Here is a 25674-nt window from a genome sequence, read left to right on the forward strand (position 1 = left end):
ATGACAATCACAGAGCTTTCAAGGCAGGCGAGCATCACTGCTTCGATATTAATAAAATTCTGATGCCATGTAAAAGGCAACTCATTCTGAGGTAAGAACAGAAACAAGGAAGAACATGACTATAGCAGTTCAAAAACACCAAAATGTACAAGAAAACATTAAACGTTATAATTACAGCTAATTAAAGTTCTGTTGTTTTGACCTTCAAGGCCTGCATGGGTATAGGTATCACTAATATAACACACATGCTCAAATTAAATACTAAGCATGTTTTTTTCCTCCGGAAAAAAGTCTATTTTACCTTACGTACTAGATTCCAATAATTTCATTTCTGATTCTGTGCTGCAATTGAGAGAATTCATACCAGAACAGCAGGACCACAAGGGACTTCTCCTGCAGCCTCGTCAACTGGGATGGCAGACCTTCCAACTGAGACCACTCTCCCTTCCGGCTGAGAGGGGCGAAGAGCCGTCTCTTGTCGATGTGGCGGGACTGGGTTTTCTACCACCTGCTTGTATATCATATGAAAAGATGGCCAAAGCCTGGCTACAACCCCATCAAAACGGAACAGATGACATGTATTATGGTAGAGTCATACAACCAAAAACAGTATTTGTAACAATGAGCTTGTGTCATCTGAAATGAGGTGGGACAGTTTCTGAGGTACACTATTAAGAGAAAAAAGGCAGGGGCAAAGGAGTGGTTGTAGAACACTCTAAGAAGGAATGAAGAAAACCCGGATGCACATACTCACCGGGCATAGACTACATTTTAGAAGTAAACGTGAGAATCTGGTAACCTGGGCTGCCTTTGCAGACACAGATCGAGGGCTCAGGGGCCCAGAGGGGGAACAGAGTCATTTTTCACCGTACACCCTTTTGAATATATCATTTATTTACACTCACTTAATGAAGATGGAAAAAGAAAAGGCTCATACATTTTAGACCACTACTCTCATTTCATCTAACCAATCAACAGTGATTTGTAAAAGAGGCTCTATTCACACAAAAAGAAAAACAGGTATTTATTAGGAAAGGATGGTGGGGATTCTGAGGGCTTTTTCTCTCTACTGAAATCATCTAACACTGGTTTGACGGTAAGAAGCACTATAAACCCAACACCACTAAGGAAGACTCAAACACGTACCTCGTTGCACAAAAGAAAGAGACTGACACCCATGAGGGCCAGAGTCATGTGGGAAAGACTGTGCGGTTCAGGCTGAGTGGGAGTAGAGACAGTCATGCTTGGCCACATGGGACATCAGAGGCATCTATCAAAAGGTGAAATTCTGACCCAGCAATTCTGCGTGTAAACATCTGTCCTAATGGGGTCGAGGTGTGCAAGCTGCAAAGACATGGATGGTGCTCGCTTGCAAAATTATTCATAATAGCAAAACAACATCCAACACTAAGGGTTAAATTACGGGACACGTCCACACAACATGATGTTCTAGAGCCATTAAAAATGATGACCCTGCTCTCCAACTGCCATGTTGGAAAAATAACCAAGCTGTTACTGGTGGTTTTCTCCATTGGAAGGAATAAAGGGGATCTGAATTTTGTTCTTCATAGCTTTCTGTCTTGCCTACTTTCATGCATGTATACATAAAAACAGAACTACCTTTCTTTAGTAGCCCAAATAGTGCTGTAGGAGAAGAAAGACGTCACACTTCCCAGGGGACGACACCAGTTTCCTATAACCTCAACCACACGTGCCCTGTGTCTGCCATCACCATTTATGAAACCTGCATTTCCAGGATGTGATCTGGCCTGGCCATCTCACAGACTGGATGGCATAACCTAATCACCCCACCATGCACATTTGCTTAACATGTCTTGAAGTCATCAGAATATAGTTCTAGGAGGTGCACAAGTTGGAGGAACAACCAAGTGGTACCAAATTAGGCCCTGACACGACTTTTCAAGGGCATATTTTACTTCTCCCAACTCTCCTCTTGTTCCAAAAATATTTAGATTCATCTCCTTGGAGTACCTAGATCAGTGGTTCTCAACAGAGATGGGGAGGAGTGATTTGCCCCCCAGAGCACGTTTGGCAATATCTGGAGACAATTTTGGTTGTCACCACTGGGGGGTACTACTGACACTTAGTGGGTAGAGGCCAGGGATGGTGCTACACTTCCTACAGCACACAGGACAGCCCTGCACAACAAAGAACGATCCAGCCCACAGTGTCAATGGTGCCACGGCTGAGAAACTCTGATCTAGATGAAAACACAGCGGAGAGATGAAAGGTTTGAGGCAGAATGCCTCAGCCCCACCTCCACTCACAGGTCTGGAACCCTGGGAACTCAATGTTATATACGAGAGTGGATTCAGGACACCTTCATCAACAGCAGGCTATGTTCGTGGGTCCTGTCTTAAAGTGTTAACACATCCAGGTTGTACAGCAAGTGCAGAGTAATCTATGCTAGTTAACTGCTAAAAGATCTGTCTCAAATATATCAATTTGAAATACACCCACGATATTAAAGATATAAATGCTGCTTTAAAAGGTCTGGCTCAGAAGCACATATTTCGGAAACAAGGATGCGGTCCAGCTTTCCCGGCTGGGCAATGACTGCATTAACAAGATGGCTGCTCAGAAGCTCCCCAACTATACCTTTAATGATATACCCGATCTACTGTGCCGTTTCTTTGGCCTCAACAATCAAGGGTACACATTTACTTTTAGGTATGGCTATAATACTGGAACCACAGTACGAAGATCTGGTAACATTTTGCAAAAGAGAACATATTAAAGCCTCCTAAAAGAAGGGTCACCACTCTGGGAAAAATGTTTCATTTAAGTGTGTCCATAAATATTTATAGGTAACATGAGCAGAGGATCAAGGTTTTTAAGTAAAGGACTTTTATTTTAAGTTTGGAGCATATGACATAATCCTGCTTTGGAAGATGTATCACATTACTTGTTATTCCTAAAACAAAAGAAAGCAAAATAAAACTTGAAATGAGTAGACGGCTGTGCTTCAGGGGGAGTTGAAAAAATTAAGTGAATTTTCAAATGTTAATAAGCCCCAGCAACACTTAGCATATTTGTTTTCCCTAGTTTAGGTACAACTTAAAGCTTCTTTTAAGCAATGAAAACTGCAGGTTTAAAGTGCTGGCACAACACCAAGGCCGCTTTAATAAAGCACAAGATAAACATGTACTTTTGTCTGCTCAGTCTACATAAACCAAAGTAGATTCTCCCAAAGTCATCTGTGAGAGATTTCTACCTTAGGAGAGGAAAAAGCTACCTTCCTAATTGTGGTATTGTCCCCCAATATTAAGAAAAAGCTCCCCACAAAAAGAAGGAAGGAAATTTGGGGGCCTTGCCACCGTCTGGGGTCGGGAGAGTCTGGACACAAGCCACAGACATGGAAGTGTGTGCCAGGTAAAACATGGCACAGGTTGAATTCATGTCAGAATAGAACACATCCAGGTAAAGACCCGAAGCTCCACTAAATCCACACCCCCACCTGCTCTGAAGCCAAGGATCAACCAGCCAAAGCACTTAGGCCCCCATGTAGGCCACAGAAAGGGGTGCACATGGCTGCCCGTCTCGCTAACAAAAAAGGCTTAGGGTGACCCCAGGAAAGAGCACCAGCTTTTGGGCATGACTCGGGTTTGCCAATGCTTCCTGCTGATACCTGATGGCCCGGTTCCAAGTCTGTATGATTCCTCTCCCTTGGTTCCTAGCACCATGAGAGCCGGGTCCCCACAAGTGGCTTAGAATGACAGGAAGCTTCTCCTGAGCTGTTCAGAGGACACGATGCTGACAGCTCCCCTCTGCCTTGTCCGGGAGCCCGAGGAGGACCCAAAATGCAGTCCCCATCCAGCCTGTGACCTTCAACAGGACTTCATCTCTGAGAGACAGAGGTGACTGCACCAGGCGCCAGTTCCTTAGCAGGACGTCAGGAAGAACACCGAGTCTGGCACTGAAGCCCTACACGGTGATAGCTTCGGTCAACGTAAGTCACGTCCACGGCCCAGAGCCCCTGGCCCTGGACTTACAGCCCCTGCTCTCCTTGGACCCGCCTGCAAGCCTGAGCAAGATACAGCAGGACCTCAGTGCTGGGTGGGCTCCAGCCTCAAGTCTATTCTCAGCAGGACTCACCTTGAGGATGGGCATAGCTGCGCGACAGCGGGCTGTCTTAATGTTCTTGAGGAAGTGAGATTCATCCTGAAAAGAAACAGCCAAATCCTGAGCGGATGGAGACAGGGCTTGTGTTAAGCTTGACCTGGCATGGCGTTGCACTGAGGATGCCTCCCCTAGCGGTTTCTTGTTCAACCATAACCGATCATGAGTCCCTGTCATATTTTCTAAACCCAAATTTGTAACTAATACATTCTTAGTATTTTGAGGGGAAGTTTCTATTTTGGTACATATTCAAATCACTTGCTATGTACCTGAGCAACCAACAGACCTCTCTACAGTTTCTCTATCAATAAAATGGGTAAAATACCACTACCTAACTTATCAGGTTGCTGTAAGTCTTAATGAGCTGACACACAGAACAGTCCTGCCAGCTAACTTAGTAAGCACCCAGTGGTTATTGGCCACACTATGATGGGGACACGGTGGGGGGGATCCTGGCTCTATCTCTAGAGGTGATGTGAGAAACCTCCTGTTCCATTTCAGCTATGATAAACCGAAATGGACCTCAAAAGCACAATGGAGGGGAGTATAAGTAAGGTGAACCCACAAATGTCACAGTATCTGTTCCTAGAAAGCTGGGCTGTAATATTCATACTGTGTGATGACGAATGCATATGACAGCCAAGAAAAAGGGATTTATAGAGAGAAACAGCAAAAAGTACAGAGGACAGGGAAGGAAAAGACCCTTTAAGCAGTGGGCTAACATGTACCACCACTCTAACCCCAAGGAATGGCTTCTATCTGAACTCTCCGAAGAAGTGTAACATCTTAGAGTTGACACTTTATTCCCTCTTACAACATTTCTCTGAAATCAGAAGACAGGGCTCTTAAATAACTGAAGACAAACCAACACTGGTGGTAAGTGGCTTGCCAAAAACCATATGGCAGGCTAAGTGTTGAGCCAGAAGCAGAAAAACATGAATTCTACAGCCAGGTGCAGTCCAGCTTTGATCAATGACGCCCCATCTTGCTGGCTTCATGCCTGTGGGCAAATCATGTAACCACTTTCACTGTCGGTTCCATTAGGGCTGAAATGGAGAGAACATCTGCCTTAGGAGCCACCGGGAAGATCGGCAGTTACACATAAAGTACCTGACACAGGGTAACCCTCAGGAGATGAAGGCATTATTCTTCCTACACATTGTAGAAACGTCACCATCATCCTGGGATACTTCATGTTTTCATTTTACAGGTATGCTACCATTTTTTCAAAGCCACACCCAAATTTGTGCCAAACCAGAAATGACTCCCTCGAAGACTCATTGCCCTGACAGCTATGAGAAGATATAAACATTTGGGGCACTTGGGTGGCTCAGTGCGTTAAGCATCCAACACTTGATCAGCTCAGGTCATGATCTCACGGTTTGTGAGATCGAGCCCCACGTCAGGCTCTGTGCTGACAGCTTCTCTCTCCCCCTCTGTCCCTCCCCTGATTGCACACTGTCTTGCTCTGTCTCAAAATAAATAAATAAACTTTTACAAAAAGATATAACCATTTAAGTTTGCTTGAGCTAAGGCCATAGTATGGTTCTCACGCCCAAATCATGATAATAGATGCCTGAGGTCAGCAACTATGCCTTCTTCTTCTCTTCTCTGAGTTCCCACAATACTTGGCTCACACATCTATGAAAGCACTAAAATGTATTATAATGATCCGTGTGCTATGTGTCTGTCTGTCCTACTGGACTACGGTATCTTAGAGAAAGGGGCTGACTCTCCTCCCTCCACACCCCCAGGGCACGGCACCGTGCGGGCCGTGGAGCTCGTGCTCAGCTGTTGGCTGGACATGCGGATGAACGAGCCTCCCATGACAGCCAGCCCCATGTCGAGAAACCCACAGGCTCTACTGCGATTTGCTGACTTTTCTGGGCCTCCTAAAAACTCATCCCTTTCTCTCCTTCTAGATGAGATATGCACTACACATTTTGAGCATCAAGATTTGGGAAGCCACTGTCAGAGAATTCAGGAAAATACCACTGGCTTTAAAATTCACACGTCTGAATAAAGAAGACTCTTTCATATCGTGCCGAGGCACTGGGTGTCCCTCTTTCACCAAGAGGATAAACAAGGGTAAGCTTCCATTGAAAACCATCCGCTGCGGTCTTCGGCCCTGCATGTCTGTTAGTGGCTACCTGGATGGGGGATGGGGACTGCACACCTTTTCATAATCTTTAGTTGTGAGCCATGTGAACACACGGGGTTCTGACAGGTAGCCGGCACCAGGTCTCTCTAGACTTTCCTTACGGAGTACGTGAAGCATGTAAACAAGGAAAGCCAGTTACTGAAAGATGTGCTGTCACATCTGTGCACAGAACTTGAGTAAAGCCTACTCAAAAAACAACAAACCTGAGGAAAAAGTATAGGTGGCCCTCGAACAACACAGGGATTAGGGGCACTAACCACCCCCGCCCCCTCCCACCCCCCGCCTCATAAAGTCAAAAGTCAGTGTTTACTTTGGACTCCCCCAAACCTTTACTCATCCAGAAGTCTTACCGATAACATACAGTCGATTAGCACATACTTAGTATGGTATAGGATTATATGATGAATTCTTACAACAAAGTAATCTAGAGAAAAAGAATTAAGGAAATCATAAGGAAGAGAAAAGCCAGTACTGGACTGAACTTATAAAAAAAAAAATGTGCCCATAAGTGGGTCCATGCATTCAAACCCATGTGGTTCAAGGGTCAGCTGTACTTTTTGAGGTGGGGGAGGGAGGGTTTTTATACTGGTTGGAAAAAACCTTATTAGCTGTTTGGACCGTATGCCTAAGCCACCCGGACAAGAGGCCGCCACATGAAGGTACACGCCCTTGTTGTCCGCACCAGCAGCCCCTGTCCATGACTTTGTGTTGGAGAGATGGGCTGCAAACCCCCAGTTCAGGCCCAGTAAATGACACTTTTCAAAAAGCGCCCCAGGAGATTCTAATATGCAGCTAGGTTGAGGACTGCTATTTGAGATGAATAAAATGTCAGTTTCCCACAAAATAAAGACAGTGATTTCTATTCTCTTAGAAACAGAGGGAGGCTCCCGTAGAACACAGGCATCAAAGTCCTTGGAGCTTTTAAGAGAAAGTTTCCCCAGAGAGAAAGTACTTAAAGACTTTGCCAAGTCACTTACGATGATGACAACTTTAAAAGGGGTTTTTAGCTGTTTTTCTAACTTGCTCAGAAGGTCAAAGCTGACAATGTTGACCAAGCCAGCTGTCAGGCGGTCCTTGCCGGTCACCACGACATTGATGCGGTCTGGGCTCAGAGACGGCAGCCACCGAAGGAAGGCCTGGGGATGAGAGGGGAGAATGGAGCCTGGGAGACTCGGCCGGCAGCAGTCAGCTGAGGCCCCAGCCGACCCATCAACAGCACCCCCTCAAGGGGCAATGTTAACGCTCCCCGAGAAACAAACTCAGCGCCTTTCTCTCCACACCCTTCTGCATTTGCTGGCACCCTTGGGCCCATGAACAGCAAACACCTCCGCTGCCCTCTTACCCGTCTACTCCTTCACTTTCTACTAACGGGACACTGCTTTCCTTAGTATGCAAATATCATTAGCAGTCACTATGCGGTCTGCGGATTCCATCCCTTCAATCTCTAACTAGATGGCAGGTTTCTGCAGGGAAAGAATGTGACTCTTTCAATGAGGAATTTTATAAAGGAAGTCTTACCAGATGCTGGTATATACCAAAGACACCGATAATGACAAAAATACTTATCACCTGCTCTCTCCAGAAAGCTTGCCATCTCTAGCCAAAGCCACTGCCTGCAACCAATGGGAGGCCCCCAGCAGCCTCCGTGTCAGCGGCTGGTGTCTGGGAGCTCCCCTGGCATCCCGGGGCTGACACTGCTGTGATGTCAAGTGCTGCTTCTTTCTCTACTTTCGCTTCTGCTCATAACCAAGTGACCACCTGGTTCTTTCTTTCAGCATTTCTGAGGGTGCTGTGGGAATCTAACACGCACCAAATAAATACGTGTTGAATTGTTAGTTTCTAGAGGCAGCGGCAGATTCACGTCATAGGGACAGGGATAAAAAGGTATTGTTTCGATGCACATTTTTAAAGTTTTGCTTTCTCTTCAGCTGGAAGGGCACGTCTGTGCACCGGGCTGAGCGCTACGGGCAGAGTCGCCTCTTCTCCACAAGTGGCTCACGGTGGGGCTGAGTCAGAAGCTGGCGTGTGACGAGGCTGACAGCTGCCATGAGTAGCAGAGAGCTGGGAAAAGCCACTGATGAGCTCTTCATTCTCCACAAGTTTGCTTGTCTGGGTGTTTATTCCTTTACTGGAAGCACTCTGATCCCTAGATTTATGGAAGACAAGCTCGTGTCGGCTCCTTCGGCTATAATGGTACCTGGTCGACACGGACATCCTGCTCACATCACCTTCAGCAGGGTGCAAGAACTCTGACCTCAGCAGACGCGGCTTCAAGGTCCTGTAATGCTCCCATCACCAGTGAGCATGTTGCTTCACCTCACTGAGATTCAGTTTTGTCATCCATAAACGGGGTTGACATCTACTGCGTCCACTGCACACGGCTGCCTTGGGATGAGGAGGTAACCATTTTGAGCTGAAGTGTGGTACAGGTGAAAGGTGTTACCGGCAGGGGCACAGGACGTACTGGGGAAGAGTCTGCTGCCAGACTGAGGCAACACGTCCACGTCTGAGCTCACGGCTCCTTGGCTAGCTTTGGAAAGGTACAACCTGATTCTAATTCAGAAAAATCATAAGCCTGGCCTCAGAAGGCCATCTCCTCTCCCTTCCTCCCTCAGCTGAGACAGGATCTTGAAAGCTCCCGGGCCCTGTCCCCAACTGCTACTCGACTGCTTTAACACCGAGGACGCTTCGGTGTTAGAATCACAACCACAAAAGGAACTGACCTGCTCCCACGTGAAGCGCACCGAAGACGGCACCACCACCAGGAGCGGCCACTCCTTCCGATAAAAGGCCGCGATACAGATGGCTTGAATGGTCTTCCCCAGGCCCATGTCGTCAGCAAGCAGCAGGCGGCCTCTTTTCGCTATGGCAAAACTGAAAGCAGATGCGGGAAGGACAGTGGTGTGGCACTGTTAGTGTCACTGTTAGTGTCAGGGCTGTTAGCTAACCACGTAATGGGACGTGCACCACCCGGTGTGGGCCACCGCACGAGGGAACACAGGCCCTGCTCGCTACAGACCTGCTCCCTGGACAGGGAAGGTGGGAGCCAATTAGGGGACAGTATAATCAACGATAACACTGAAGAGTCAAAATAGGGAAAATGTGAAATGGGGGTCAAAAGGCAGGGAGGGGCTCTAGAGGATAAGCGCATCATGGAAGCCAAGGGAGAAAATTTCCAGGACAGGCGGCCCCTCAGCCCAGTGCAGGCAAGACCTGGGGGAGTGGTCAGGAGGATCCTGGGAACCAGCCCCTAAAGAGGGGCCAGGAGGGACGCCTCTCACGTGAAAGGTCTGCCTAGAAGGGAAAGGAAAAAGAGACGATGGAATTGAAATTAGGCTCTCTCAAGGTCAGAGAGGACGTTTATGCACAGGGGCAAAGGGAAGGAGCCGGCAGAGACAGGACACTGGAGAAGAAGAGGACAGGCCATGGGGAGGATGGAGCCGGGGTGTCTATCAGGAAGCAGCAGCCTCAGCAGCTTGTCCACCAGGAGCCACCGCAGTCCCTCCGCCCTCCAGTGTGACAACCCCTGCTGACGCTGTGTGCATCGGGGTGCGTTCCAGCGTCCGGGGGGCCAGACTGGCCTGGGGGGCCGCCCGGTTCCACCGCTTCGCAGCTGGGTACCTTCACGCCAGTTACCCAATCTCCTCACGCCTCAGCCGTGAGACAGGCATGAAAGGACCCACCCCAGAGGCCGTTGCCGGGCTTTGACAGAGCTACTGTCTAAAGCACTGAAAACAGTGCCTGCCACCATCCATCCTAAGTGCTGAGGAAGTGTTTCTCTTGTAACTGCTACTCCTCAAAAAGGGAAAAATAATCAAGATGAACAGAAGAAAAATGACTTGCTTGGCTCACAAGATGAATCAGTGAAAAGCGAAACGGATCCCAAGTGCCAGATGTCTGGTCTCCTGCTCCAAACAGCAGCCCTCTTTCCTGTGAATTCCTGGAAAACTGATCATTTGCTCAGAAACCTGATAATAAGCCCATCAACTAGCTCTTTTTCTTTCCTTCTCACAGCCAAGGCAGCGTGTAGCCCCCGTGGTCAGCAGCGGGTATGGCTGGCAAGGGGCCTTTTGAGTTGCCAGGAAGTAGCGTTGCTGCCCTGGGGAAGCCAGTGCTCAGCAAAGACAGAGAAGCGAGCAGCGCATCCGCGGGGGGCGAGCTGGGTGGACTACTACTCATGGCATGTGACGGCACTGTCCTCATCGCCCAGAGGCCACAGCGGACCAGCCGGGGGGGGGGGGGGTATGCACCCCCCCCCCCTTCATCCCCAGGGCCGTGACCACCATATACCTTCAGTGACAAGGAAGGGAGCCCAGCACACTGCCGCCTCACTTGTCCAACAGACCCAGCCTCTCCTTGGCACACTGGCCTTAGAGAAATCTTCTAGACTGTTTCCAGGATCAACTCTCCACACGGACCAGGTGGGGAGGTAAGTGTGAAAAGACTCATTTTCTCCCTTACTTTTTGATTTACACAACTGATGGCCAGGGCGGACAGGGGCAGGTGAGCAACAAAGCACGGAGGGCCTTGTGCTGCGGCCACAACAGGAGCGCAGCCTAACAGAAAACATGCCACGATGTCGTCACAAAACATGGGTGTCAGCCCCGAGTCCACTCTTGGAAGCTGAGTGACCTCGGGCACATGACTTGCTGGGTCTCGACTCCCTCATCTGTTAAAAGGGACCATTCAGATATTAGAGGAAGCTGGTACCTATCTAGGAGACTTTGCTCCATACGATTAAGGGAGCTCTCACTGTAGTTCTTACAAAACACATGGAACCGACAGCCCTGTTCCCTCAACACCAAATTCCTCCTCTTCAGAGAATGCAAGTTAAAATCTGGATTTAACTGGGGAGCTCTGAAGAAAGGCTGCAAGTGCAGCTTTAGCAGTTTCATTAGCCTTTCGGTTTAGCAGTTTCAGAGCCATAGTGAAAAAGGTGGAAGCTGCCGGCCAGGCTCCCGTTCAGGCCCGTCACACCCCTCGGCGGAGACGAGGTTAACTGGCCGGGCCGGCAGGTGCCACGTGGGCCCCGGTCTCTAACGGAGCCCAGGAGAACTGGGATACTGAAGACAGATGCTGCCCAGGGGTGGGGGTGGGCAGGCTCTCAAGCAAGACGGAGCTGTGCAGAGCGTGTTATCCGTGACAGATGGAACTGGAGGGAAAAACGAGGGAAAGGGTGTGAGCAGAGCTGGGGCCGTGGGAATGCAGGGAGGCGGGACTGGGCCCAAATCGCAGACCAAAATCCCGTCAGAGACAGTGGCCACGCGTTTGCCAAAACCTCACGAGTGGACTGCGTGTGGACAGGCCGTCCTGTTTGCCAGCGCCACGATTTCCTCTCTTCCCCTGCACGGGGCTATATCCCCAGCCACACCACCGAATGGCAGAGGCAGCTCCTGCTGTCTTCTGGATGGCCATGAGGACTGCCTTTTTCCTCTCTATGACCTCCATTCTCTTCACTAGAAGGCAAGTTCAAACCTGCCATTTGGTCCTCCCAAGCAGCTCTAGAACACAGGACAGGTCACGATGTGGGCTTATCTTTTTTTTCTGTCTATAATAAGAACGCCCTGACTTTCTTTTGGAAAACCACCACCTTCCGCTCAATCCAAGTAACTCAGGTGGGGCAGGCCCTACCAGCTGGCTCCAGGGCCTGTCATCCATTCTCACCAACAAGACTCCCCAGCCCCCAGGGCACAGCAACTGGTCCTGGCATCAGCACCGGATTTCAGGCCCTTCAGTGTCAGGCCCACCAGAAAAGAGGTGCTTCCGCTAGGTTGCTGAGCTGACGGGTGCAAGCCAGAAGTGCGAGGCAGCCCTGGCCGCCACACCTGAGGAGCACCTGGCTGAGAACAAAGCAAACTGAGGAGAGAGCCGAGCTGAGAGTGAGACAGGGAGGTGTGATGGGATCTTTGGAGACCCTTGGTTGTCTACTCCATGCACTGAGAAATCTCTCTCCTCGTTGGGTATCTGCACACCTGCGATCCAGAGTCCTGATCAACTCATAGAATTTGCAATCAATGGTTATAATCAGGCTTTGCTGACCGAACACCTGGCTGTTTAATGCCTAGCTGCTCCTAGATGTCCATGAAAGATGAATGTTCCTAAGAGAAGAAGCATCTGAACCCCATTTGTACTAAGTGATGGAGTCCAAGCAAGAAGAAGACCAAGAACCTACTTGACTCCCACTCTCTGGAAGGGCAGCAGACTGGACACGAGCTTGGAGTCCACTCCAGAAAGGTCTGCCTCAGGGATGGTTTCTGGGACACATGGAGACGTCTTCTCCAGCTGTGAAGCGAAAGCCAGGGTGAGCGTCTTGGGCAGAGGATCCAGCTGAACTTGTGGAAGGCAGCGCACTTGTGCAACTAGAAAGGAGCACAGAAGGGTATGAATGGAAGCGCTAATGCCCACGAGAGCTAAGGACAGGGAGGGCGCTTCAAAATACAGAGCTCGGTGGCTGGAATTCTGGCACATGCCGTTTTCTCAAAAACGTAACCGGAGAGAAACCTGTGGGATGACGGTCACATCCTGAGCAAGTCCATAAGGCTAGAGAACTGGTTTTCCCTCTCTATCCCTTAGTTTCTGCAAATAAGAGGGCAGTCACTAATGCCAAATTGATTTTCTACACTACACGGACACTCGGAAGAATTGCAAATGTTTCTGTGACTCTTTTTTTTTTTAACCTAAAGTAATTTAAAAACAATTCTCTCAGTATTCCCACTCAAATAAATAAGGACCCACATTCTTAAAAATCAGCCCAGAAAGACCCATGAAAAAGCAAGATATAGAATGAATAAATCTTGTCATTTCCATTCTCTTCATTTTTTTAAAGTTTATTTATTTATCTAGAGAGAGAAAGTGCGAGAGCAGGGGATGGGCAGAGAGACAGAGACAGAGACAGAGAGACAGAGAGAATTCCAAGTAGGCTCCGCTCTGTTAGGGCAGAGCCTGATGCAAGGCTCAAACTCATGAACTGTGAGATCATGACCTAAGTCGAAATCAAGAGTCGGATGCTTAACTGACTGAGCCACCCAGGCACCCCTCTTCTTGTTTTATTTGGGTTTTGATGTTTGAGAAATTGAGAACTCTAAGTTATCTGCTGTTGATAGGCAAGGAAGCACTGTGCTCTGTGCAGAGAAGCTGTTAGGTGTTTCCAAGAAAGATCAGGAGGACAGTAGGGCTATTTATAAACAACAACAATAGCAATGACAAAAGGCAGAGTCACGCTGAGTCCACCAACTTATAAGAATACAAATGGCCCTGCACACTTGAGACCCTTTCCGTAAGACAGAATACCGATCTCCCCTTGAGAGAGGTGAGCTTTACAGCAGTGACATCAATGGTGAAGCAGACGACCAAGTTCCTTGGTTTGGAGGTGACCTGAGAGCACCTCTAAAGTAGGTTGGCAAGCTTAGACCTGCGGGCCAAACCAGCCTACTGTCTGCTTTTGTAGATAAAGTGTTACTGGAACACAGCCATGACAACTGTCTGCCTGCTTGCCACAATGACAAAATCAAGTAGATGGGAGACCACATAGCCCACAAAGCCTAAAATACTTACTATCTGGCCCTTTACAAAAAAAGTTTACCAACCTCTGCCAAGTTCAGAGTCTAAACCGTTCCTAAAAGTGACTATTACTCTGACTCTTTCAATTAAAGCTTGTATTTAGGGGTCTTTACTTTCCTTCCAAGTGTGCTGGTTCCAGACCCCTATATAACGGACAGGGAAATCTCTCCTTCCAGTCAGAGCCATTACCCCAAGTGGGAAAAGTTACTTGGGACCTACATGAAACGAAAGGAAATTAATTTCAATGGTTTTGCTTTTTGAAAGAATTTAGCCTCACCCGATTTTAAAATTAAGAGGGAAGAAAAAGAAGCTCCTTTATTTAAGAGAGAAACAGAAAAAGAATAAACCAGAGGTACAAACAAAACAGATAATTCTGGGGGTGGGAGAGAGACAAGTTAAACACCAAAGATGACAGACCTAGACGTCACTGGTGGAGGAATTATCAGCAATCTACTAATCACAGCCTGCTGTCCTATGGGTTGAGGCTTTCGAGATGGCCTTCCCTTTTATCATTGTCCTTTGAAAAATCTAATTAGAAGAGTAACTCCTGTCTGCGGATCTTCTGTTGCTCTTCGTCCTTTCCCTTCTCACGGGCACCTTGGGAGTCACAGTAACCCACCAAGGGGCTAACTGTCTTCAGGAACCTGGTAAAGGGAACCAAACAAGAAACTGGGTGTATTTCATTTCTACCCAGTCGTACTGGAAATTCTAAGGTTGTTGGTTCTGTGTGCCACATGGTCACGTCTTTTCTTAATATCCTCACGAGGTACTCCAAGTCTTCTGCCACTTCATCAAATGGCTACCATTGTAAGTACTGATCTCAAGATGGAGGGCTGAGCCAGCTGACTGCTACCTTAAATTGCTCTGTAGTCTCAACATATTTAAATCCATTTCCATCTCTCACTAAATGTACGTACCAGTTATTTCTGGAAACCGTTTGCGTGAACAGAATCACCATGATAAGAAATTAGGTAAGGTTGATGGCTTTAATATAAAAGAGACTTCCCCTACTGACAGAGAAATACATTTTATGCCTCCAAATTAAATCTGCGCATGCTGATTTGTGCACACTTCAGGAGACTGAGCACTCCGTGTGCTTTCAGAAACCATTTTTATTTTAATCCTGGTGACCGCCGGTGCTCAAATACCTGATGGAAGCTAAGAAAAGGATGACGACCCGGCCGGTGTGAAATGTGGTGCTTTGTAAGCATTATGTTCTCCCAGCCGTTCAAGAGGAAAAAGCAACCTCCACTCGGTCTCCCACCAGCTATTGCCTCCGTGGTCCTACGCTGCTGGTTCAGCCAAGTGGGTAAGTTTCTGAGACAGCCCCCCAAGTCACTAATGTCCTTTCCAGGTGCTGGAAGATGACAGGAATGTGCTGTCTGGCTTCATGAGTCATCTAGAAATCGTTTCTGTAAAATTGCTCTTCGGCAGAATGCTACTGAGCCACAGAGCAGAGAGATGTTAGTGTTTTCAAATAGCAGCTGACAAGACAAGATCAGTGAGGGGGATGCAGAGCCCTTCTGGACTGTGACAGCCGGGCGAAAACAAAAGGCCTTATGCCAATTTCACTGTGGGCGAAAGGCCTCAAGTCACTTAGAAAAGAGGGAGAAGGAAAGCTCTTAGATTCACCGTTATCTGGAGAAAATAACTGTCACCATGTCATCAATAAGCATTCATGCACTCAGGAGGTCTTACTGTCATTTCTTAATGAGTTTCAAATGCACACGCTCAGTAGCTCAGGGCCAGGAACCTGACTTCACACAGGAGGAACGAGGGCTGGGGGTGGAGGAGAGGCCCAGGTCTGCAGTCTGTCAACAAAATGGGAGCTAAACTGGAGTATTCTGAAGAGCCTTGTCTCCTCAGCCTCTTATTCACGGTGCTGGCATCTACATTTCCAAACAGGTCACGCTACAACCTGAAGATCACCAGCCTGGTCTGACTTCTGTCACTGGCCTGACTGTAAGCCTACAACGCTCCCAATGAGGAAGACAACTGTTTCCTCCTTTCTCTGGGTCCAAGATTTTTGCAATCTATGAAATGTGTAGAATCAGTCTTCTCTTCCACCAGTCGCTGTAATGACAAGATAGCATGTAACACAGCAATCTGAGCCCTAACACTAGAATTCTTAAGATCTGCAGAATTATTAACGTGAAATGCAAAATTTCACGTGTGGCCAGGATGTGCATTTTTCTGGGTGAAGAATCCATCGTGTTCCTCAGGTATTTCAAAGAGTCTACGGCACATACAAGATTTGGAACCATTATATAATGTTACAGGAGTCACGAGACATGGTTTTCCATTACATTCCTCCGCTAAGGCCGTACATTTCCTGCTTCGTGTTGGTCCGTAAAAATCAAAGCCTTTATAGCTAACATAATTATATGCCTTCCTGCGGTTGAAAAACAAAGGGGCAAGAGGGAAACACTCACTCCTACTGCTTATCAAAAATTTAGCTTTGGCCAAATAGTTCCCTCTGAACCACAAGTTCCAGAAAGCCGCAGCCACAGGGCCTCAGCTCAATGACGGTCACCGTCGTCATGTCAGCCAGTGTTTGCTGGTGCTAAATAAGGACCCCGTCACAGTCACACTTAACCTTGGGTTTGCTGCAAGTCCTTCCACAAGGAATCAGAAACACTTCTCTTCTATTTAACTTCTGTCAGTAGGATAGAAACAGAGTAAAGACCCCTTTTTTTCACTGAAAGGACAGAGGAGACCCAGAATGTTGAATTCTCTACCTGATGTCACCTAGTCAGTCGCTTGAGGAGGAGACAGAGAGAAGAAACCCAGCTTCTCCCTCTTGCTGAAAGTCCTGGGCTGGTGGGCAAGATGGGCAATGACTCAGAGCTGCCCCCTGGATCATGTCTCTCCTGGCCTGACTGGGACCAGCACTGGCTCGAAGGCCCAGCAAGTCCTCAGGGGGCCAAGCAGGAGGAACCTAAGTGGCGCCAGCCACAGACCCACTGCAGGAGTGTGCAGCTTGGAAGATGGGTGACAGATGGGCATTCCAGGGCAGGCTGAGCTATGCCCATGTCCCCCCTTTCTCAGGGACACTAGAATTTACTGCCCGACCCATGCAAAGCACAGAGAGGAAAAATGGTAACCCCAACTGGCTTCTCCTTCTTATACTGATAGCTGTACACACATCCCTTCCCTTAGTCAGTTTCCAAGGGTTTATTAAATGCTACGCGTGCTACAAAGCCCACAGCCACCTAGACCCTGCAACCTTCATTGATCATCTGGTTCTCGTAGCAAACCGAGAGCCTTTCTTAGAGGGAATCTATAGTGGCTTCCATCTACACAAAGCAAACCCAGCTCAACTGATTCCCAAAGTCCACATCTAACACTTCTACGATAGGTGGGAAGTTGCACGGGCCTCAGGAACTTGACTAGCACGGCCGCACTCGGATGGAAGAAGAGGTCCTGTGTTTGCCCGAGCTGCCCCAAAGCCACCATCTCAGCAGACGGGGTGTGGCTGCCTGGGACCATCTTCACCTTCACATGTCCTGGGCACAAGCAGGTGAACTTACCACAGGCAGGGGATGGGGGTGGGGGTGGGGGGGTGGTGCTCTTTAAAAATATGTTAAATTTAAGGCAGATAATTAAAGCTTAACAACAGCATGATACGAAACAAGCAAGGCAGGCATCTCACTTAATTTATTGTGCTCTTCCAAGAGAAAGCTCCACCTCCTGGTCTTGGCATCTGCAATGATAAGAAACACACAAGCCAACGTGACAGCCTGCCCTTCTGCGACGTCATTACACTTATTCGTTCATTCCCTGGTTTCATAAATCTCCAGGAAGCCAGGATGAGGTGGCTGGTCCTGTGCCCGCCAGTGGGGACACAGAGGCTAGGAGCACCTGCCCTCATGGCTTTCACAGAATTCAGGGAGGAAAGACAAACCGATGTGGCAATAATACTGCATTGTTAAGGGGGTGATAAAGGGTCCTACGGTGATACGTGACCGGGCATGGCCTGACAGGTCAGAAAGGCCCTGAATTTCCAAGATGGGGATAATTACAGTAGCTTACACTTATCCGGTGCTTACTTTAAGCCAGGCATAGTATCAAGAGGTTCACATGCACCTCACTACCCTATAAGCTGGGTACCGGGGTCAGAGTGGTCAAACACCAGTTCAAATCCCAGTTCTGCCGCTTCCTAGCTGTGTGACCTTGGGAAAATTATGTAACACCGCTGTGCCTCAGTTTCCACACCTGAAAAATGAGGACACTACAGCTCCTGCCTCACAGGATTTTCAGGAGGATTATATGAGATTTAAGTATTAAATGCTTATGAAACTGTGCCTGGCAAACAATAAGCACTCAAAAGAAAGCTAGCAACTATAAATTATTATTGTTGTTATTAGTATGATGCCATCCACTGATTGGCATAGTACACACCACACACAGTACTAACCAAGAAGGGGAGTGTCTCACTACCCAACCGTAGCTAGGTTCTTAGAGAGGCTCCCCTACCGAGCTACCTTCTGAGAAAATCATGAAAGCTACATAGTTGCAGATAAATGCCTTCTGGACACCGGACATGAACTCTTCTCTGTATGACCAACGGAGAAAGCAAGGTGGTTAGGGAACAAGCTGCATAAACATAGTGAGTCAGGTTCTGAACAAAAAGCAAGGTGGCCCCGGTGTAATCTGACAGACCAAAGGCAGACAGGCTACTCCCGCCGTGGGAATAGTACAGGACACTCTTCGTGACAACAGCTTGACCCGGACACTGGCAGAGCAGCAAACGGGGAAGTCTGTGAATAGCAGTGACGGCAAAAAAAAAAAAAAAAAAAAAAAAAAAAAATCCACTCATGGTTTCTAGATGTCTGAGCGTGGGCAGGACTGGGTGCCAATATTTTAGCTGTTCACATTTCCAAAACAGCAGACCGTATCTATTTGGTGTGATTTCAAAGGTCACTCTTTGTGGAATACACACAGGCCTTCTGTACCGGCCTTTTAAGGGCAGCCTACTCCAAACTGAAGTCGAAAATCCAAGGGAGCCCGGAAGGCAAAGAACCCTGGCCTTCGTGTCCATGGCTCATCTGGCCTTAGGACAGGCCCCGGCACATCTCACCCAAATCCCACTCAGCAGGCGGCCCTTGTGAGTTAAAACTCGATCCACACAAGGAATAAAACAGTAATGGCTGGCATCACCCTTCTCCAGAAGGAGCCCCAAACCCTGATGAAAGCTCACTGAGCAAGTAATTCTATAGAGGCTTCTTCCATAAGATTGCCTAAACATGATGTCTCAAAGGCATGAGGTTTCAAAGGTTTGCTTTCATACTCACCTACAGAAAAGACTAAAACCGTATCAAGGATGGGAAATATTGATCCATAACAGCCACATAAAAGCCCAAGCTGAGAATGAAACCCGGTAGTGCAGAGTTCTTAAAACTAACTTCTGCCCCGTGTTCTCATGGGGCACCTTTTCAAGAGCTTCACAAAAACTAAAGCACAACTGCTCTGCTTTGGCCAGCGGTGTTCAATTCTGGCTGATTATTAGAATTTTACAAATACCAATGCCCAGGCCCCACCTCGCAACAGTTAAATCAGTATCTGCAGCTGGGAACCAGGCATCAGTGTTTATTCTGGGAGCGGGGCCTGGCAATCTGTGTCACCAAGCCCCCCAGGTGGTTTGGATGCACGCTCAAGTTGGACAACCACTGACTCCGTCTACCCCAGGGCATTTATTTTTATGGCATATGCCTATTTTTTGAGCTCTCCTAGGACAGAAATCACTTCTGAATATTCAAACAGAGAAAAACAACCTGTGTGAGAACACGGACCACCATGCATCCTGGGAATCAGGCGGAAGCCAAGTACTTGCCATAATTTCTGGAATCCATCTGCTTAAACAGTGCAGTCAGATGTTCAGAGTAGCCGATGTCTGCCTCAAAGCGGGCCCGGGAGATGAGCACACATCGCCCTTTGACAAAGGCAAGGGAGGGAGCTGAAGGCAGGCAGGCCTGGACTACACCACCAGCAGAGGGCAACTCCCTGCTGTCCTCGGCCTCTTCCAAAGGCTGCAGGGTGACGGAGGGGAGGCTCTGGGCTGCTTTCACTGCGGAAGAAAAGGACATATGTGACAAGGTGGATGACTTTCACAGCACCCTGGGGGTGCTCAGACAGGCAAAGGAGAAGGGCAGGGATGGGACTCGAGAAAAAGCTTGGTTAGATTAGGAAGGCTTGCGAGCGTGCTTTCACTGGGGCGTTGGGAACTGCAGGGTTACTGAATGGAACTTCTGCTCCTTAAGTGTTCAAATTAAAAAACGCACAAATGAACAGGGGGAGGAGGGATCTCACCAAGATGTGTGACCTTATTAGAGAACTTCTGTTGCTGTGTCACAGAAGCCACTGAGGTCAACACCCAGAAATCATGCCCTTCACCCGACCCCCAGGTCACTGCTCTGCTACCGCTTGGAGAACCAGGGAAAGAGACACAGAACCATCAGTCCAAAAACGCAGTTGCAAGCCTTATTTTATCTGTTACGGATGCATCTTATAGATTAACAGATTTGACTATATAAAACTAAACTGTCGAAAAAACCAAATGGAATTGAAAGGCACAACTACCAAATAAAGATTTTTGCAAGAAATGTGAGTAGAGCTCACTAACGAACTCAAAAGAGGGGAGAAATGACTAACATCTGGAGAAGTGTTCGACGTCACATATAATCAGAGAAATAAAAAGCCATTTTTACTCATCAAATTTGCAAGATTAAAAAAAAAAAAAGAGCGCCTGGGTGGCTCAGAAGGTTGACCATCTGACTCTTGATTTCAGCTCAGGTCATGATCTCGCAATTTGTGGTTCAAGCCCTGCATCCGGCTCCACGCTGTTCGGGATTCTCTCTCTCTCTCTCTCTCTCTCTGCCCCTCCCCGGCTCTCGTGCTCTCTCTCTCAAAATAAATAAACTTAAAAAAACACACAAACAGATATCTGCATTGCTAGTTGGGAATAAAACCTTTTGGAAAACAGTTTGGTATTATCTAGGAAGAGTCCTAAACACTGATAATGATTCCACTTCCAGGAATCTATCCAAACTGACAACTGAAAATACAGAGATTAACGGATACAGGTTATTTCTTACAGCTTTAACACTGGAAAAACCCAGAGCGGATACAAATGAAATAAAAAGGAAATGATTTAAGCAACTTGTGACACATTTATACCACGGAATGTTATACGACCATTAATTGTTTTTAGTAAGAAATTTTAGAAAAGACAGACATACAAAAAGCCAATATTAAGTTTAACCAAATGAAATCATTTCTTTAGAGGTCAGAGTGGTCCGGTAATGGACACCTGCCTCTTTATAGCTCAGAGTTAGTGGTTAACGTTCACCGTTAATACAAAAATAAAGTGTGTACATTTTAACGCCTAGAAAAAAGGCTGGAAGGCACAGAACCAAAATGCTAATAGTGGTTAACTGAGTGGGGAGACTATGGGGGAATAGTTGTTCCTTGCACGATGATATACTTTCTACACGTTCTATGACGCAGATGTGGCAGGGTTAAAAAGACAAAATCCACAGGTCCGCCTAGAGCAAGTCGGCAGCAAGACCAACAGTCTTTACACACGACACTGATAAAAAGCATAAGCCACTGTGAAGACACATCATAAACCTATCTGAAAAATAAAGACCAAGGGCAGATGGTGGCTGTCCTCGTGCTGAGCACCGCGTAACACAGAGCTGCTGAGTCACCATGCTGTATACCTGAAACTGACGTAACGCTGTGTGTCAACTGTACTTCAACAGAGAGGAAAAAGAGCAAGGATGAACACACAAGTCCACGGTCACTGCGCGAGTGTTCAAGGGCTATCTCAGCAGACAGCGGGTCAATTGGGCAAAACACTGGTAAGGATGTAGAGAGGAACGAAGTTATTCATAAGCAGTAAAAGTCATCTAAAAGCAATAGGGAGAATTTTGTGCCCAATAGTCCGTTTCTTTTTTAAGCTTATTTATTTATTTTGAGAGAGACAGTGTGCAGGACAGGGGCCGAGAGAGGGGGAGAGAGAGAATCCGAAACAGGCTCCAGGCTCAGCTGTCAGCACAGAGCCCGATGCAGGGCTCGATCCCACAAACTGCGAGATCATGACCTGAGCCGAAGCAGGATTCTCAATCAACTGAGCCACCCAGGTGCCACCCAATAACCAGTTTTTTAAAAAGATGTGGGGAGTTACAAAAAGCAACCATATCACACGGAAAACCGAAATGAATTTGCAAAAGCAGAAGTCATCCAAGTCACCATGCGTTGTGAGAAAGGAGTAAAAAGACAGTAAAACAAACCCATGACAGTGGAACTCACTGATCTAAACTGAGCAAAAATGAGAAAACCAGGTGTTGAAACCTGCAATCTTAACCCAGAGTACTGGCTCTCCCCCTCCCAAGACCTAACAAATGGATTAAAATAACAGTAGAAGTGAGCCCTCCCCCAAAAAACATCACCAGCAGCTACCAAAGAAAGGGATATCACCTGATGCCATACATTTAAAGAGGTGGGACTCCAAAGAGAGACACAGGAAGTTCTGCAGGGGGCCGTCCCATCACCCCTCACGCCCAGAAACGACTGGTGGCTCCAGACAATTCTACCTCAATGCCCCAAACCCACAGAGAAGTGACCTTGACAGGCCTCACCTTTTCCCTATTTGAGACAGGTGGGGAAAAAGGGAGCATAGAAATGGCTGAGAAAAGAGAGGACGAAAATGGGAGACCAGAACCTCCAGGCTGACGCATAGGCAGAGATGAAGGCTCCAGGCACCAAGGTGATGAAAACCCTGGTGTAAGAGTCAATAAAATGTGAGAAGACAGAGTGGGGCATCCGGGGACTCTGACAATGGGCCAGGATGGGTTAACGGTATCCGCCGGAGCCTGAGCGCTCAGGTTAACTAGCCACGTAGCGTTGTGAGGATGGGTGCTGTTTGCCGAGCCGTTACTCTCGGGGCAGCCAGCTTCCTGTCGTAGCTGGAGCCAGCACTCCAGTGGGAACGTGCACTCTGAAGTCAGACTGTGTGGGTCTGAATCCCAGTTGTGCAACTCACTGGCTGTGTGATCCTATTTTAGTTACTTATCCTCTCTGGGTCTCAGTTTTCCCAGATATCTGTAAAACGGTTGTTATGAGAAACAGAAGACGTGGCGTATACAGGCATTCCTCGTTTTATTGCTCTTTGCTTTACTGTACTTCGCAAATATCGTTTTTAGAAGTTGAAGCTTTGTGGCGACCCCGCATCGAGCAAAGGTGTCAGAGCCATCGTTCCAACAGTAATTTGCTCACTCCCTCTTTGTCACGTTTTGGGAATTCTTGCAATATTTCAAACTCTTTCATTATTATTATATTTGTTATAGGGATTTGTGACCAGTGATTACAACTTGCTGAAAGCTCAGATGATAATTACCATTTTTTAGCAACAAAGTATTTTTTTACACTGACTCATTTATTTTGAGAGAGAGAGGGAGAGCAAGCACACAAGCCGGGGAAGAGAGGGAGGGAGAGAGAGAATCCCAAGCAGACTCCAAGCAGCCAGCATACAGCCCAACATGGGGCTCGATCTCACTAACTGTGAGATCATGACCTGAGCCGAAATCAAGGGTCTGATAGATGCTGAAGTGATTGAGCCACCAGGTGCCCAGCAATAAAGTATTTTTTAATTAAGGTTTGTACTTAGACTTTGTCTTTAGACATGCCACTACATACTTAACAGACTGCGGTATGGTGTAAACATAACTTTTATATGCACTGGGAAACCAAAACCTTCACCTGAGTCACTTTATTGTGACATTTGCTTTACTGCGGAGGTCTGGAACCAAACCTGCAAAATCTCTGAGGTACGCCTGTATAGGAAGCTTAGAAAAACCTGCTGTGTAGCAGCTCCTTTAAATGCTAGCTTTTGTTCATATGGGGACCTTCACCCGAGACTGGCCGTTAGTGAGAAGGCAGAAGAACACTGCGGGAGTGTCCTAAATGCCATCTGGACCATGAGCTGGACCACATCTGCTACTCTGGGAGCTGTTTAGTGCCAGTCTATCCCTGCATGCCAAGCAATGACACTCCCACTTACTTAGGGCACTGTAGTCGGTCATGCTGAAGTTCCACATCTTGGTGGCAGGATCTGAAAGGAAACAGAAGTACTTGGTTTGCTCACAAGGACGTTGATGACTGTCGTTATAAGTTGTACTTAGACATTCAGTAAAAGCTTGCTTAACGAATGAATGAGTACTGAGTTCAAAACAGTTGAGTGAGAGCCCCGACCGATGTACAAAATCCCTGCAGAGGACCAAAAGCAAACACAAGCGCGGACAGTGTTTCTACTCTCTATAGAGGAACTCAAGTCAGGCCCTGGCACGTTATGGCCTCACCTAAGAGGGAGAAGGACAGAGGTGGAACTAGAAGCCAAGTTCTCCGAGACCCAGTAGAGTCAGGCAGAGCACAGTGAGAAGGAGCATGCTCTCTGGGCTGCTGCAGCACCAACCACATCCTGGCTCTGCCCTTCCAGAAGAACCAATGCCAGCATGTTACTTCCCCTTACTGAGCCAGTTCTATGGCCTTTAAAATGGAAATAACATTCATCTATCGCAAAAAATGGTTGTTATGCTTAAGTGCTACAGCACAAATAAAGTACCCGGCAGGGGACCTGGCCTCTCAGTGAATATTCATCCATTCTCCATTCGGCCCTGTGGCAGCCCCCAAGTTTGACAGCTGTTTGGAGGGATGTCTATTACAAAAGGAAACATGAACAAAAACAAAAATTTTTAACAACTGGACGGACAGAATGTGCCAATGCGCTCTCTTCGTATTTATGAGAACCTGTCAGATTAAAAGAGACTCTAAAAATAGGAAGAAACATCAGAAGAACAAGACCAAAGGCTCATTACCGTAACTTCTGCTGGGCAGACTCTTAAAGACTGCAATGAGGTGTGCATTATACCCGATCTTCACCTGGAAACGATCCCCACTCCTTATGCATGTTCCCTGCTGCGAGCTTACTGCTTTGTGGAACGAGGCCCCCGATTTCTGTGGGAGCCTTCCTTCTGGCCTGGCTGTCACACTCCCTGAACCACAGCGGCTGTCAGAAATGTTCTGCCCCGAGGTGGAGGGCCTCTCTGCCTTGGCGTCTAATCCAGGGTCCCTGTGTGGCTGTCCAAAGGAAGAAGCCGGTGTCTTCTGGAAACTCTTTGCTTTGGCCAAAGGCTCACGAGCTGTGTTAGCAACGGGTGTGGATTTGGTCTCGTGTGAAGCCTGACCTGACTGATGACACAACAGCTGTTGAGTGGGGGCCCCTGGAGGACTTTTTGCCAAGGGAGGAGAGACCCTGGTGGCAGTCATTTGACTCGGTGGGCTGTGGCTCAGGCAGGCTGTGGGCACATCTTCTTGTATCTTCCCGCTCCCCTTTGCCTGCTGTGGAGTGCTTAGATGAAAATGGTGGGGATTAGCAGGTCTTTGGTCACCAGTGGATGAACTGCTGAGATTCTGTTGTTTGAAAAGGACACCATGGCTCACTGGCTTAGGAGGCTCCCTGGGGAGATTGGGGGGCAGACCCTGCTTGGACTGGGAAGAGCTGGTGGCAATGGAGGAGCCGGAGCCTGCGTGCTGATGCTGTTCCGCTAATAATTTCTCAGCTCTACGGGCCAGAGCCTTCTGTCGATTCTCTTCAATTTTTTTCCTCTGCTCCTCTGTGAGAGGCAAGGACATTTTAACAGGGAAATGCTTATGCAAGGATTTTCACTCTTCAATCAGAAACTTGGCAAAAGCTGAGGAAGGAAAAACAATATTGAAATAAACATCAAACATATTTGCCATGCTCCTACCTT

At 47.7% G+C, this 25674-nt stretch overlaps 1 protein-coding gene across 6 annotated transcripts in view; it reads right to left on the minus strand.

The window, feature by feature from the left end:
* The window catches only part of SMARCAL1 (SWI/SNF related, matrix associated, actin dependent regulator of chromatin, subfamily a like 1), a 53679-nt gene that overhangs the window by 26259 nt on the left and 1746 nt on the right, over window positions 1-25674 (minus strand). For all 6 annotated transcript variants that reach the window (XM_047870691.1, XM_047870690.1, XM_047870687.1 and 3 more), the window contains exons 3-10: window positions 24739-25614; window positions 23925-23975; window positions 19695-19928; window positions 17514-17564; window positions 12474-12660; window positions 9025-9175; window positions 7279-7437; window positions 4117-4182 (exon numbers count right to left, since the gene is read on the minus strand). In XM_047870691.1, coding sequence (XP_047726647.1) covers window positions 4117-4182; window positions 7279-7437; window positions 9025-9175; window positions 12474-12660; window positions 17514-17564; window positions 19695-19928; window positions 23925-23975; window positions 24739-25555 — 1716 coding nt within the window. In that variant the 5' untranslated portion in view covers window positions 25556-25614. The remainder of the gene's footprint in view (window positions 1-4116; window positions 4183-7278; window positions 7438-9024; window positions 9176-12473; window positions 12661-17513; window positions 17565-19694; window positions 19929-23924; window positions 23976-24738; window positions 25615-25674) is intronic.

Source organism: Prionailurus viverrinus, chromosome C1 (genome assembly GCF_022837055.1).
Source record: "Prionailurus viverrinus isolate Anna chromosome C1, UM_Priviv_1.0, whole genome shotgun sequence".
NCBI lineage: Eukaryota > Metazoa > Chordata > Mammalia > Carnivora > Felidae > Prionailurus > Prionailurus viverrinus.